This window comes from Thrips palmi, unplaced genomic scaffold, assembly GCF_012932325.1.
Source record: "Thrips palmi isolate BJ-2018 unplaced genomic scaffold, TpBJ-2018v1 HiC_scaffold_3, whole genome shotgun sequence".
Classification (NCBI taxonomy): Eukaryota; Metazoa; Arthropoda; class Insecta; order Thysanoptera; family Thripidae; genus Thrips; species Thrips palmi.
Genome location: NW_023144630.1, coordinates 10,137,966 through 10,152,045, shown reverse-complemented (window position 1 = coordinate 10,152,045; position 14,080 = coordinate 10,137,966). Strand labels below are relative to the sequence as shown.

The 14,080-nt window shown below is 48.4% G+C and overlaps 1 protein-coding gene across 1 annotated transcript; it reads left to right on the top strand.

The window, feature by feature from the left end:
- Positions 1–6,846: 6,846 nt before the first annotated feature.
- On the top strand, positions 6,847–11,943 carry LOC117647846 (pollen-specific leucine-rich repeat extensin-like protein 2). Its single transcript, XM_034389818.1, has 4 exons — positions 6,847–6,996; positions 8,118–8,357; positions 8,519–8,599; positions 11,061–11,943. The coding sequence occupies exons 1-4, from the start codon at positions 6,847–6,849 to the stop codon at positions 11,775–11,777; spliced, it is 1,188 nt and encodes a 395-aa protein (XP_034245709.1). The 3' UTR covers positions 11,778–11,943.
- The last annotated feature ends 2,137 nt before the right edge of the window (positions 11,944–14,080 follow it).

The following is a 14,080-nucleotide window of genomic DNA, read 5'->3' as shown; positions in this document are numbered from 1 at the left end:
AAAATTTCTTGTAGCCTCTCTACCATCTTCATCGTTTTGAGAGTGCAGAGAAGCAAGCGCGCTTGATTTACCTACACGTACCAGGTTCAAAAGCCCCGCAGATGATTCAAATGCAACCCGCTCGAGGCCGCGCGGGTTGGCTTGCCGGTCGCGTTTGCACGCCCCTCGACTCACCCTTCGAAGCACTTGTATTCGCTTGTGCGTGCCCGGCCCATGCCCTTCAGAGGCGTATTTTGTGTCTGGGATGGTGATTACCTGAGCGTTCACGGCCACAACAAACTCGGTGGTCGTCAGTTCGTCGGCCTCACGCCCTGAGGCTACTTGAGCCTGAGGCTCAGCCATGTGACGATCTACGCAGGAGCAAACAAGCCAGGACCAAGACAGGTAGCCCGGGTAGCCCCCCTCGCTTGCGTCCGTGATAACCGAACAAAATTTGTTCACCCGATGAATAATTTAATTTGTCACCTGTTTTGAAGATTCTTTTGATAATCTTCGAAATATGTGATATAATGCGCATGCAGGGACGCTCGCTGCGACACCTCGACGTGCCGCTTCACGTTTTCACGATGTCGAGCCGTCGAGCCGCGTTGAGTCCCAAGTCCAACACACCACCACCGCGGGCCCCGCGGAATCCCAGGCAACTTCTAGTCCGGTGGCACTGTTGCCGAATGTCGTTGTTGTCGCTCTCACTCCCTCAAGCGCTATGCCTGCACGGCCAGCACGCGCCAGCGCCAGGAAGCAACGACGTGGGAGTCGGGAACTTGTTTCGGTTCGATTGGCGACTGACTCTGCGGAGCTCAAAACGCGTCTTCTGGCCCACTGAGCGGCGAAGGCGAAGCTCGGCAGTGTGTGTGTGCGAGTGCCGGGCCGTCGTCATTCGTCCCCGTGCTGGCGGTCTCGAGCCTCCATCTCTTGGGTTCCTTGCTTTTAAGGAGGATTCAATCATCTTTGGGCTCTCGGTATACACTGGAAAGGTACACTGAGAGTCCTAAGATGGATCCTTTTTAAATGCAAGGAACCCAAGAGATCGAGGCTCACGGCCGTCAGCACGGGGACAAAAATCATGACATGCCCGCCAGAGCTCGGCATCCACACTCGGATGGAGCTCGTTTGCGAGGCGCCGTTCCGGGCGCAACTCCGTTCCGGCGGCTTACGAGACATTCCTCCTCTACCCGTCTCTGGATCGGCGCCTGGACGGAGAGCAGAGTGTCAGAAGGGCTAGGAACCGCGAGAGCAAATGATTGCAGGTCCCGGCGGACAGGCCGATGACAGTGCGGTTGTTAAGCGTACCAACCTTGCAAATTGTGATAGAGCTTTGCCATTTGGCACGAGCTCCAGAGTCACTAAACAGGACTCGAACCGAACGTGTGACCCCACCAATGGATTCCTCGTTCGAATAGCAATCCGTGCTGGAGTCACGCGTTCGGTGCGAGGCCTGTTTAGCGACTCTGGGGCTCAACACGCGTCTAGAATTTTTCCCGTCCCCGCACTGGCCAGCCGCCACGAGGTAAAGCCAGCGCAGGGCGCGGAGTCGCGACCGCCAGCCAGTGCACCCGGCGTGGAGCGCGTTTCGTCGCTGGAGCCGCTGGAGACGAGCGTTCCGACGCAAAGCTTGGTGTCACCGCCGACCTGCCGGTGTAAGCGGCGAAATGTACCCCCCGGCTCAGGGAACCCTCGGGTACATCTCGCCTAGGACCAAGGTACCCGGGGGTAAGGTCATATGGAAGATAGGTCTGCGCACCGAGATGCATGCTGGGAGACCAGGCACTAATCCTCCCGAATCCGTCGCCGGGCCCCAGCGGAGGACCGCCTACCTGCCTGCCGCCTTCCCGCCGGGTTGCCCGGGCTCCCAGCATGCATCTCGGTTGCGCAGACCTATCTTCCCCATGACCTTACCCGGGGTACACCACGCCTAGGCTCAATGTACCCCGGGTACCTCAGGCCTAGGGGTACACTGAGCCTAGGCGAGTTGTACCCCGGGGGACAAAAAGCCTAGGCGAATTGTCCCCTGTCTTGAAAAAGGGGGATACTTCTCGCCTAGGCGCATTGTACCCCGGGGGATACATTGCGCCTAGGCGAGAATATCCCCCTTTTTCGAGCCGGGGGTACAATTCGCCTAGGCTTTTTGTACCCCGGGGTACAACTCGCCTAGGCTTAGTGTATCCCCTAGGCCTGAGGTACCCGGGGTACATTGAGCCTAGGCGTGGTGTACCCCCGGGTACCTTGGTCCTGGCGAGATGTACCCGAGGGTTCCCTGGGCCGGGGGGGTACACTTATCCGCCGACACCGGCGCGCGCTGCAGGAGCTGCTGCCCGTCATCAAAAAATCGCTCGATTTGTTGCACAAGTCAGCCCGTCGTCGCACGCGCTCTCCAAAGGCCTGCGCTGGAGACGATGTGAGGCTAGCCTGACTGCCGGAGGGCGCGGCGCTGACTGCATCCCGCGCAGATCGCGTGCCCTTGGAGGCTGTTGTCGGCGAGAGCGGTGTAGTGGGGGTAATGAAACAGAAAAACCCCATAGAACGTTGCAAATTGGGTTTCAAGCAAGCCACTTTGCCACTCTTCTATTGACCCAAATGGTCGATTTGGCCCGAAGCACACGTCAAAATTTCCCTTAGGACTCAAATGCGGGGGCGTTAAAGGGTTTAAAAATGTTCAAAATTTTCGAAGTTTCAATTTTGACAGTTAAAATCGTGCGACGAGTGGTTTCCCAAAATTTGAGGTCGGGGGAAATTTATTGGCGATGTCAGAACAACGATGAGGTCACCGGAAGTACCGGAAATAGCCGCCATTTTGGGGTACTGGCGGCCAAATTTTTCGGATTTCGAACGGCTCCGCAACCATCGTGTTGGGTGTCGTTCTGATAGTTTTCAGGGGTCTCTGAAGGCCACTGTGATGTCAAATTGAGAGTATTTAGCAGAGAAATACAGAAAAACAGCTTCTCAGCTGTGAAAAAATGAATCGGGAAAGATGCAGTGCTTTCCCCGGATAAAGTGAAGGAAAAAGCAGTTTCTCTGCTTTGGTAAATTTTAAAATGTTTGATGCGCTGAAAGACGTCTGTTTAAAAGTAAATATACTCGCATTTTAGGTCCAAAATTAATTTGTAACTGTCATATCTCGATCTCAAAATCTTGAAAGTATGTGAAGAAATCAAGATAGCAAACTACGTCAAGAAGAACCCAATACGAGAAGTGAGTGAAGGACAATGACCCTGCAAGTTCTATTGCGTGCTTGGCACACTTCTGTGCCGATGATCTTCGAAGGACAGTTCCATGGGCATGAAGCAATAAATTTGCTTCGCTTCAAATAGGACCTTACATCTGAAACCAGATAGCCGTAACTTGCCTCGATTAGGTATCATAACGTTATTGTAAGCAGTGAATCTTGACGGAATGTATACTTGACAATTAAATTTCCAGAGACGTGTGCTCTGAGAAGCAGTTTTATAGAGTTAATTTGATAAGGAAACGGTGTTTATGCCGTGCGTCTAAGAACACTCCTTGTCGATGAACTGTGTAGAGATGTACTCCCGTCTTGAAGCGCAGACAGACGTGTACTGGACTAAGTAGGCACACTTACTCTTATCGGTTTGTTCTTCGAGATTCATACAATCGTATGGACCAAGCACAAAGTGGATCTTGCGGTTTATGCGTTACCAAAAATGTTTAAAACACTTCAAACTGTTTTTTCCCGCAGAAAAAATCTTTAGTAACTGCCAAGCGGGTAACAAAATACCAAATTTCAACCTCCTATTTTTGCGGTATTCTCCTCTGGAAGTTCAGCAGACTGGAACATAGCAGCGTGAAAGACCAGCAGCAGCAATGCAGAGATTCCTGTTGCACATCCCTGCGACAATCGCACCTATCTAATGCCCGCAAAGCGTTTCAGATATCCTGCAACGTGCACCAAACGATTTCCAATTGCCTGTTTGCTGAGGTCCGCCCTCATATCTCTGGAAAAGGCCGGTGTAGGCCAATGATCAATTTCCCGCCCCGTAAACTATCAAGCAGTGCACGATGCTGTACGGATGTGTTACCTCCTATGTTTTTAGTGAAGAAAGAAACGATATGTTAGCCTTCTGACTTACTTGATCTAAAACGGAGTACTATGATTCCATGCGGATTGAAAATGTGTGCTCGTCACTATACCCTTCAAAGTGTACTCAGGAGAGCATCCCCACAAAAGTATACCCAGCACACATCAGATCATGTAACTGATTTTCTAAGTGTAATAATGAACTAATTTAAAAAGCAATAACATTTTTATTGCATGAAAAGCGCCATGAAAAAGTAAATGTATTACTTGTGCTATAATTATTGTATTGCATTAGCGCATTTATCGCTTTATAAGCGTAGTAATCATTTAATCACATCGAAATTGTGATAATCTGGGCCAAGACCGGCCAAAACCCAAGAGACTTATTGCATTTTCAATTCGATAATTTTTTATTGCTGCCTCAGATGCGATAATTTAAAGAAATTACATTATCCCTTTTATTGCAGCAAATTGTATGAAGCTTATCACATAAGAAATATCAGAGGTTAAACTGCACTTTGCTCACTTCACGTATCTTCAGTTCTTTGCACGCACTGGTATTTTCTAGTGATAAGTTTCATACAATTTGCTGCGATAAAAATGCTTATGTGATTCCTCCAAATTATCGCATCTGTGGCAGCAATAAAAAACTATCACATTAAAAATGCAATAAGTCAGTTAGGTTTTGGCCAGTCTGGGCCCAGATTAGCGCAGTTTTGGTGCGATTAAATGATTACTACGCTGATAAAGCGATAAATGCGCTAATGCAGTACAATAATTATTGCACTTTTAAGGCAATAACTTTTTGATGGTACTACTTATGCAATAAAAATGTTGTTGCTTTTTAAATTAGTTCATTATAACACATAGAAAATCAGTGCGTACTTTGCAGAATTTGCAATCTACATTTCTTGCCAGAACTTCTTGGCTTTAGACCTGATGATTATACACACTCATTTCAGGAACGTGGCATCAAGTTGAAATGAATGTGACAAAGTGTCACGTTCCTTTGAGCATTGTGTCGGATTCGTTCAAACGCAAATCAGCCACAAATTAGCTCATTCACGTAGTAACGAATGTGATACGATGCTCAAAGGAACGTGACATCTTGTCACATTCGTTTCAACGTGTTGTAATGTTGCTAACAATAACGTTATGATGCCTATTCGAGGGAGGCTATCTGGTTTCAGATTTAACGCTGAGAACGCGAACGCCACGAGTATAGCGTCAATCGGTACAATGCAAAAGCATTGCACAAGAAGTGCAATGCCTCCCCATTCCCATGCATTAGCATAGGGCATTTTCAGGACGCATTGCACGTAAGGTACACTATGACTGAGGCATTGCAGGTATGGTGCGATATCTCAGTGCATTTCACCGTACGTGCTATAATCATAGCGTTTGGAATCTCAGAAAAGGTACTTTTTGAAGCAAACCAAATTTTTGCTTCATGCCCATGGAACTGCCCTTCGAAGATCATCATCACAGAATTGTGACAAGCACTCACTTTTCGTATTGGGTTCTTCTTGACGTAGTTTGCTACCTTGATTACTTCACATACTTTCAAGATTTTGAGATCGAGATATGACAGTTACAAATTAATTTTGGACCTAAAATGCGAGTATATTTACATTTAAACAGACGTCATTTCAGCGCATCAAACATGTTTAATTTACCAAAGCAGAGAAACTGCGTTTGCTTCACTGCACTGCATCGTTCAGGTTTATTTTTCACAGCTGAGAAGCTGTTTTTCTGTATTTCTCTGCTAAATACTCTCAATTTGACATCACAGTGGCCTTCAGAGACTCCTGAAACTATCGGAACGACACCCAACTCGACTAGTGGCGGAGCCGTTCGAAATCCGAAGAATTTGGCCGCCATTATCCAAAATGGCGGCCATTTCCGGTACTTCCGGTGACCTCATCGTTGTTCTGACATCGCCAATGATTCCCCGACCTCGATTATGCGGAAAAACCCCTCGTCGCACGATTTTAACTGTCAAAATTGAAGCTTCGAAAATTTTGAACACTTTTAACCTTTAACGCCCCCGCATTTGAGTCCTAAGGGAAATTTTGACGTGTGCTTCGGGCCAAATCGACCATTTGGGTCAATAGAAGACGTGTGCAAAGTGGCTTGCTTGTAACCCAATTTGCAACGTGTTTTTGCTTTGTTACCCCCACTATGCAGCAGCAGGCAGCAGGGTGGCTGCGGGCCGGTGAGGCAGCGCCACGTAGCGGCCGCCGCGCTAACTACTGCCGCAACAATGCTACCGTGCGCCACGGCGCATCGCTTCTGCGCAGCGCGCCGCAGCGCGCCGAAGCAGACGCCGCTCAACAAAGCTTCATTTCTCATTTACTGACTCCTATTTCTCTCATCATCCTATGGAATTATGATCGGAACAGCATTTCCTATCGCCTCGTGCACTCTGATTTCTTTAATGTGGTCCTGTCGATAAACACAAGTTCCGTGCCGGCTGTCTGCAGGATTTAGCCTCCAACCCAAAGCCGACGGAGCTCAACAGGTTTTCAGTGTTTTTAACCGTGTATCAACGTTTTCGAAGAGAAATAATCCTTTCGAGACGGTTTTATATGATGAATGGAACCAACTTTTCTTTTCGGCGCGTTCAAAATCACTCGCAATTTCGCAATGAGAGTAACGCGTCCGGGAGGTTCGCTGTGATTCGTCTAAAATACCGATTTTTGGCCAATGAGCGAAAAGCGCGCGAAACCCCCTCCCCCGCCGGCGGGAGGAAAAGGGGAGGGGGTGGTGGATAAATTGAAGCGCGCCGGCCCGGAGCGGCACTTGTGTGCAAGATGAGCCGCTGGAGACCAATTCGCGAGATGTGGAAGGGCCGGGCCCTGGACGCCGAGCGCAACAGCTGCAGCAGCACTGACGACGACAATGACCACCCCATGGACGTCGACGTCATCGACTTGGATGTACTGGCAGAGGACTTGTTCATGGTGAGTAGAGTGCGTGATTCTCGTAGTGGTGAAGCTCTGCCTGTTTGTCCTCCCGGTGCGATAACCTCGCTCGGTAGAATTTTTCTAAGGCGGAAGCTATGCCCGATTTCGTATCGGTGCGTGGCCGCTCGACTCTCTGTAGAGCCGTAGCGTTTCCTCGCACCGTATTTTCTAATTCAAATCGGTAACCTCCAAAATTTATTTTCTCTTCCAGCTCTGTTGAGTCAGTTCCGTTTTCTTATCGCGGGTGTAGTGTTCGTTCAAACCGCGTCATGTTTTAACTTGTCTGCCTCGCCCGTGCCACGCCACGCCGTGCCGGGCAGGCCGTGTCCGTTACGTTCAAACCGTGTCATGTTTTAACTTGTCGCTGGACGCCCGGCCGGCGCGCTCTTCTCGGAATCGCGCCACGCCACGCCGTGTCATGGCTGGCTGTGCTGCCCGCGCCGCGCACTAAATTGAGTCCTTACGTCTCGTTCTTTATCTCCGTCATGCTCCCTGTGTCCTTGTCCCCGCCTCGTTTGTGGCGTTTTCGTGAGCGCGGGAAACGTTTCCCGCCGGCGGCCGGGCGCAGTCAGCTGACTGCTACGCCGGCTCGCTGTCTCTCTCGCACCTCAGGTTGGCTGGTGGCTTGCCGCTTGCGCCCCCTCCCTCACAGTGTACTGCGCTGCGCTCTGCAGCGCTGGGCCGGGCCAGGGTTCGAATCCCAGCCGTGTTTCGCGTCGCGCTCGGTATAGTATGTCTTCCTGGTGAGGTATAGTTCGTCCGTGTGGGTGGGTGGGAGTGACGCCGTCATGGGTCCCTGTCAACGTCTGTGTAAGTCGTCTGCCTTGCGCAGCCCATCAGTGCTTGCTTCTGAAATTCTCGCTAAAGCATGTGTTTTGCTTTCTTGAAGTTTTGAAGCTTTCCCTCATGATGTACGTTTCCACATGTATTCCATTTTATTGTGAATTCGGTTTGAATTCCATTTTTCTGTGCTAAAAAATGTGAATACAATTTGAATCGTACCCCGTGATTTCGCACGCCAATATCTGCGGCTCCACTGTGAACGGCCGGTAATGGCGCGCGATTTTCTTTATGCTTTGCCGTGAAACTAATCGATTCTTTACCCTTAATGGTTTCAGTCCTCATCGAGCTCCAGCGAGGAGGAGGAAATCGAGTCGCGCAAGTCGGCCCCTGAGCCATCTGCAGTGCCGCTACCGCCGGGTCAATGGTTGCCGCCCCTGCCTGCAGAGTCACCTCCGTCCCCGCCACCCCTGCCGGCAGGGTCACCACCGCCCCTGTCACCCCTGCATGCAGAGCCGGTGCAGCCGCTCCTCCCCGAGCTGCCCCTGCGCCTGGGGACGCCCCGCGTGGAGCCATGTGTAAGTCCATTTCATAGTAATCATTTCGGTGTACTTTTTACACCGTTGGCAAATCACGTTCCTTTAACTGCACTTTTGTTTTCGTCGAAACTGCAAGTAAGGGTTCGTGTTGCGAAAAGGATTTGGACTTGTAACTTACTGAATTGTTCCATGTGTTTCAGGAGGATCCGGAGAAGGAGAACTCACAACAGGCTGGCCCCTCTCGCCCCACACCTACATCTGCCACTGTCGAGGACGAAGGGGTGAGTGTCTGCATGTTTCACATCTCTTTTCTATCACTGTCCCCTTTTTTATGGTATTCTTTTCGAAAATTCCAGTCAGTGTTTTTACCGCCCTCGCCCCCACCGTCACCCCCACCTCCCCCACAGCCTGAGCCTCTGCCCCAATTCCCAGACGGGGTGGCCCCCGGCGGGGCTCACACTGTAAGCACTTTTCTAACTGACACGCCGTACCGCGTTCCCCCTCGTGCACGTACGCCACCTCAATGTGTCTTATTGGCGAGCGATAGCGAGCCCTTGCCGTGTTTGGGCGCTCCAAAAAGTGACTGGTCGTGAGTCTGTCTGTCCGTCTGTCCCTCTGTTCGTACACGCTCACGTTTCTCAGCGACTACAACAGGTATAGTTTCCTTACTTCGCATTTAGCGTCGTCTTACTTCCGCCCAACACGAGTTTGTTTCAAATCGCTGTTTAGTATCGTTTGAAATATTCAAAACATCTTTTTGAATCAGTTTATTAGCATGGTTAGGTTGGCAGCAGTTAGTTACCAATTTCTCATACCTGCGGCCGCGGCTCTCAAATACGGGACACAAGCAAATCAACAAATAAAACAAAATGAATAGCAGAACGATTTGGAAATGAGATCCACCTTAGTTTTTCAACATTCTAGAATGATTGAAACCCCTCCGGAGTGTCAACGCAGTGAAATACGGAAAATGAAAGTGACAATTATTACGCGTTTCGTCCGTCCATCCGCCCCCTCCCCTCCCCTGCTACAGGGGAAATGTTTTAGTCAGTGGAGTGTGTGTGTGTTTGATAATTGCAAGAATGATTTGGTCTTTGTAAGCTTTGAGAGTGTATTTCCATTTTCATTCTCAAACATTATTCTTTTTAGTTGTTTGCTTTGCTCAATAACAGTAAGAAAATAGATTAATACAATCCAAAAGTACAAACCAGACACTAATCTTGCCAAAATAAAAAGTCTTTGCTGACTCTTGGCACTGACTCTGGGAAAAGGCTTCATTGCAATGCTGTGAGTGACATCTGATTCAATGAGACGATTCAGTGACTTGGTCATATGATTTCATGAGACGATTCTTTTAACTTCATCATATATTGCCTGCGACAACTGGTAATTTGTGTCGGTCATGGTTTGAGTTTTTAATTTACTCAGAATGTTAGGTAAATACTTATGCTATACTGTTTCAAACATTAAATATCACATCATGAATTATCATTATGAATAAGATTAACTTGCGTTTAGCAATAAGTGGGCTCGACATTGGATTCTATGAAACGATTCATTGGATCTAGCAGAAGGTCTTCTCCGTAAAGTAGTTGCAATCAGCCTGCCTGTAAATGTGTCTCATTTTAATTAATTGAGATAAATCTAGTTTCATCCACTAGTTTAAAATAAAAGGTAGATAAAAGGCTTTATAGGTATTACAAATAACATTGCGTATTCATAAGTTCAATATTAAGGAGGTATCGAATGGTAATTGAAGCATTTGTGAATCGTACTAAGCAATTCAATGCTGACTGTTGAATGTTACTCGACTGAGTAACAGTGTCAGGGTTCATGTTACGACACCATGAACAAGAAACACACTTAGTATTTGTGTTCATGTTAACAACTGCAGGCCCATACTTTTAACTAGAATTATATGATTTTGGACCAGAATTTTCTCAGTGAGTCATTGTTTCCTGCAGTATTTGGTGTGCTGATCACAAAAATGACTTTTATTTTCACTTCAGACCTTTACTTTTCCCTAAACTTACCAATTTCGGACCAAATTTTTTAAGTCGAGTTTTACATAGTTTCCTGCAGTTTTTGGTGCGCTGATCACGAAAGTGACTTCCAATTTCATCCCAGACCTTTACTTTTCCCAAAAATTACCAATTTCGGACCAAAATTTTTAAGTCGAGTTTTACATAGTTTCCTGCAGTTTTTGGTGTGCTGATCACGAAAATGACTTCCAATTTCATCCCAGACCTTTACTTTTCCCAAAATTTACCAATTTCGGACCAAAATTTTCAAGTCGAGTTTTACATAGTTTCCTGCAGTTTTTGGTGTGCCGATCACGGAAATGACTTCCAATTTCATCCCAGACCTTTACTTTTCCAAATATTTACCATTTTCGGACCAAAATTCTATAGTCGAGTTTTTCACAGTTTCCTGCAGTGTTTGGTGTACTGATCACGAAAATGACTTCCAACTTCATCCCAGACCTTTACTTTTCCAAATATTTACCAATTTCGGACCGAAATTTTGAAGTTGAGTTTTACATAGTTTCCTGCAGTTTTCAGTTAGATAATCACGAAAATGACATTAATTCCGGCCCTTTCGTTACGGAAGACACTGTGTTGGCCTTATTCTCCAATCTTTGCCATCTCCTATAAGAATGTGTTCAGACGCATCGCTCGCCTACTACGCGCCCAAACTAAACGGCGCGTACCCCTAGTCATATTTTTGTTTGTCTGTTCTCAGGTACCAACTCCATGGTTGTGGAGCAATGCTGCCGACCCCCTGGGGCTGTTTGGTCCTGTCCCCGCTGCCTCGCTTCGCGGAGTCGCGGCCCGGGTGTCACAGTCAGCTGCTCGCGGGAGGCGTGACGGTGTCGTCCAACCTGTTCACGATGACCACGTGCCTGCACGGAAAAGGATTACGCCCCTTCGCCCACCAACTTTGCGTGTTGCTTCGCTTCACGCAGCACCCCCTGAAGCAGTTACGTCTGAACCTGCCTTCCCTGCGCCTGTACGACGTAGGGTCGCACATGTTCAACCCACAACCTCGCGTGATGAGCAGATCACTCCATCTGCGCCTGTCCTGCGTGACATCACCCCCGTTCAACCTCCGCGGGATGTGCAACCAACCGCACGTGTGACTGCCCAGCGTGTCAATGCGCCTGTTCGAGCCCCTGTTCGAGCCCCTGTTCAGCCTCCTCGAGGAGCTCACCGTGGTGTGCATATGCGCGGAGGGATGTTCCGAGGAGCTCATCATCGCGGTGGGATTCGCACACGGGGTGGACTGCCTTCTGTTTTGAACCGCTTGGGGCCACACCCAGGCTCCATGCCGATGATTGAAGGGGGTACTATGGCTTGTCCCTACCCCCACCTATGGCCGAGTTCGGAATGGCCTTTATATTTTACAGTGAGAGGTCCGCGACCAGGGTCCTATTGGTCATGGAGAGGACCAGTCGAGTAGGATTTGTCTACTGACATTTATCTGATTCTTTCAATGACTTTGTCATGTGAGTTTTGTCATTGCATTTCTTTGCATCTATCTGACTTTTCAATGACTTTGTCGTGTGAGTTTTGTCATTGCATTTCTTTGCATCTATCTGATTTTTCAATGAGTTTGTCGTGTGAGTTTCGTCATTGCATTTCTTTGCATCTATCTGATTTTTTTCATTGAATTTGTCGTGTGAGTTTTGTCATTGCTTTTCCTTGCAACTATCTGATTCTTGCAATCTCTTTTTCATGTGAGTTTTGTCAATGTATTTTTAAAAATCTGACGCATTACACTCATTTTTTCTTTCAAACTGTGTTTCTTTTCCTCGCTTCCTTTCCTAAACTTTTCTAACGAGACACATTTATGAGACCGAACTTCTCTACGAGTTAACTTTCTTTGAGTCAAACCTACTCTTGCTTTCAATTTCATTTTCTTATTCGCTTACTATACAACTTTTTCTGATTCACCTTTTCGACTCTGGCTGACACACTTAAAGCTTTTCCGAAGTAGAGTTACGCTTTCAGTAAAAGTATTCCATTCTCTAGCAGTAAAGAGAGAACACTTAACTTCTTGACACTTCAACTGAGAGAGACGAAAAGACAGTGAAAATACCAAACTTCTTTGCACTGAACTTCTTTGCACTTCAGCTTTGTGTGGGAGTGTGTGTGTGTGTGTGTGTATGTAGCGATAGAGGGAGGGACAGAGACACACTGTGGCCTGGGGGCGCCTTGTGGTCCATGGATAGGCAGACCCGCCACACAGTGGTGTGCGAAGGGTTGCCTACCCTCAACTCGGCAGGCGCTCCAGCAGTGCAGTACAAACGGTAGCGCCGTGCACAGCGCGGTGCACGGCGCGGTACTCTGCGGTTCATGGCATGTCCATAAGGAGCCCCACAGCATCCTGGCGCACACCATGGTCGTTGGCAGCGAGGTGCACCCGGAAGTCTGGAACAGAGCACAGCGAGCACGCCGTCGGCGAGGCGGCCGTCATGGTCGCGGTAGGGTGTCCGGAGCAGAGTCCCGGTGCGCATCGTCGGCGAGGTGCTCTGCAGCACGCCCGGGCCCTCGGCGCCCCCGCCAAGGCCGTCAACACAGCGCCGCGGCGCGTGGGCGTGCGCTGCGCCAAATGACTGAGTACTGGTCATGCACTCACTTTTATTGCAATGAGCTGCGCCAGTGGCGCCCTCTCAGCAATTTGGTGGTCAAATCCGGTACTTGGTCTGCGCATGCGCAATGCGGTGCGGCGCTGCGCTGCAGCGCCACGCGCGCCGCCTCGTGGACGAAACGGGAACTACTCGCTCCTGATAAAATACAAGCCGATTTCCAGAGCGGCACAGTCACCTGAGTTCGCTCCAAGCAACCAGTCCTCCTAAAGTATTTCCCTCTGTCTCTTCAAGACTTTAAACTTGTGCTTAGCCAAAAATGGCTCTTGATGAAATAATTGATGAGTATGAAGCCGGATGCTTCTACAATGACGAATTGATGGTCGAAGGATACTCAACACTCATAGAGTGCCTTCGCACGGCCACTCCCGCGGAACGCAGTGACCCCCGTCTGCCTGAATTTCTGAAGTCGGGTTATTTGGCTCTCCTTCGGGAAAAATCAAAGTCAAACAAGCTAGATGCTCAAATCCATCAAGCCGCACTTAAACTGGCCCGCCCTGCCCTGGACATGACCGGTGGCTCCAAGCCCACCCCGTCCCGCCTCCCCGCCGCCCGGCCCCGCGGAGTCACAGCCCACAGTGGCGCGAAACGCCAAAAAATGCGACATCGCGCGACTTAAAATAATTTTCCGATCTGTCTGCTTTTTTCACTGCATATGGTCATTTTATGATGTTCTCTAGCAAAAGAAATGATTTCCAAGTAATAGCTGGGCATATAGAGCTAAAAATCGCGAAAAGCATGAAAATATTGTACCAAAATCTGCCATTTTTTACACGTTTTTTGCCTGTAAAAGCGACATTTTTTCAAACGGGCAACTTTTCTCAACAGATTCTGAACGCCAAGGACAAGGCCTACAACTTTTGTTATGGTCGCAACGCTGTAGCGAGGTCGGCCATTCGACTTTTCTGGCCTCAAAGGTTTTTCTTTCGTAAATTTAATTGGAAAATTATTCCTATTTTGACAAATTTTGTTATTTTTGTGCCCCTGAGGTCTGTGTTGCCTCGTTACATCTATTTCCAGTTCATATAAACTTGATTGGATGAATTGATACTGGTTTGGACGTAAAACGGACCGCAGGGGCACAAAAATAACAAAATTTGTCAAAATAGGAATA

Excerpts from the sequence above, each read along its gene's own strand:
- LOC117647846 (XM_034389818.1), top strand. The coding sequence starts at position 6,847 with ATGAGCCGCTGGAGACCAATTCGCGAGATGTGGAAGGGCCGGGCCCTG. Across the intron at positions 8,358-8,518 it reads CGCCCCGCGTGGAGCCATGT|GAGGATCCGGAGAAGGAGAA; the intron begins GTAAGTCCATTT and ends CATGTGTTTCAG. Across the intron at positions 8,600-11,060 it reads CCACTGTCGAGGACGAAGGG|GTACCAACTCCATGGTTGTG; the intron begins GTGAGTGTCTGC and ends GTCTGTTCTCAG.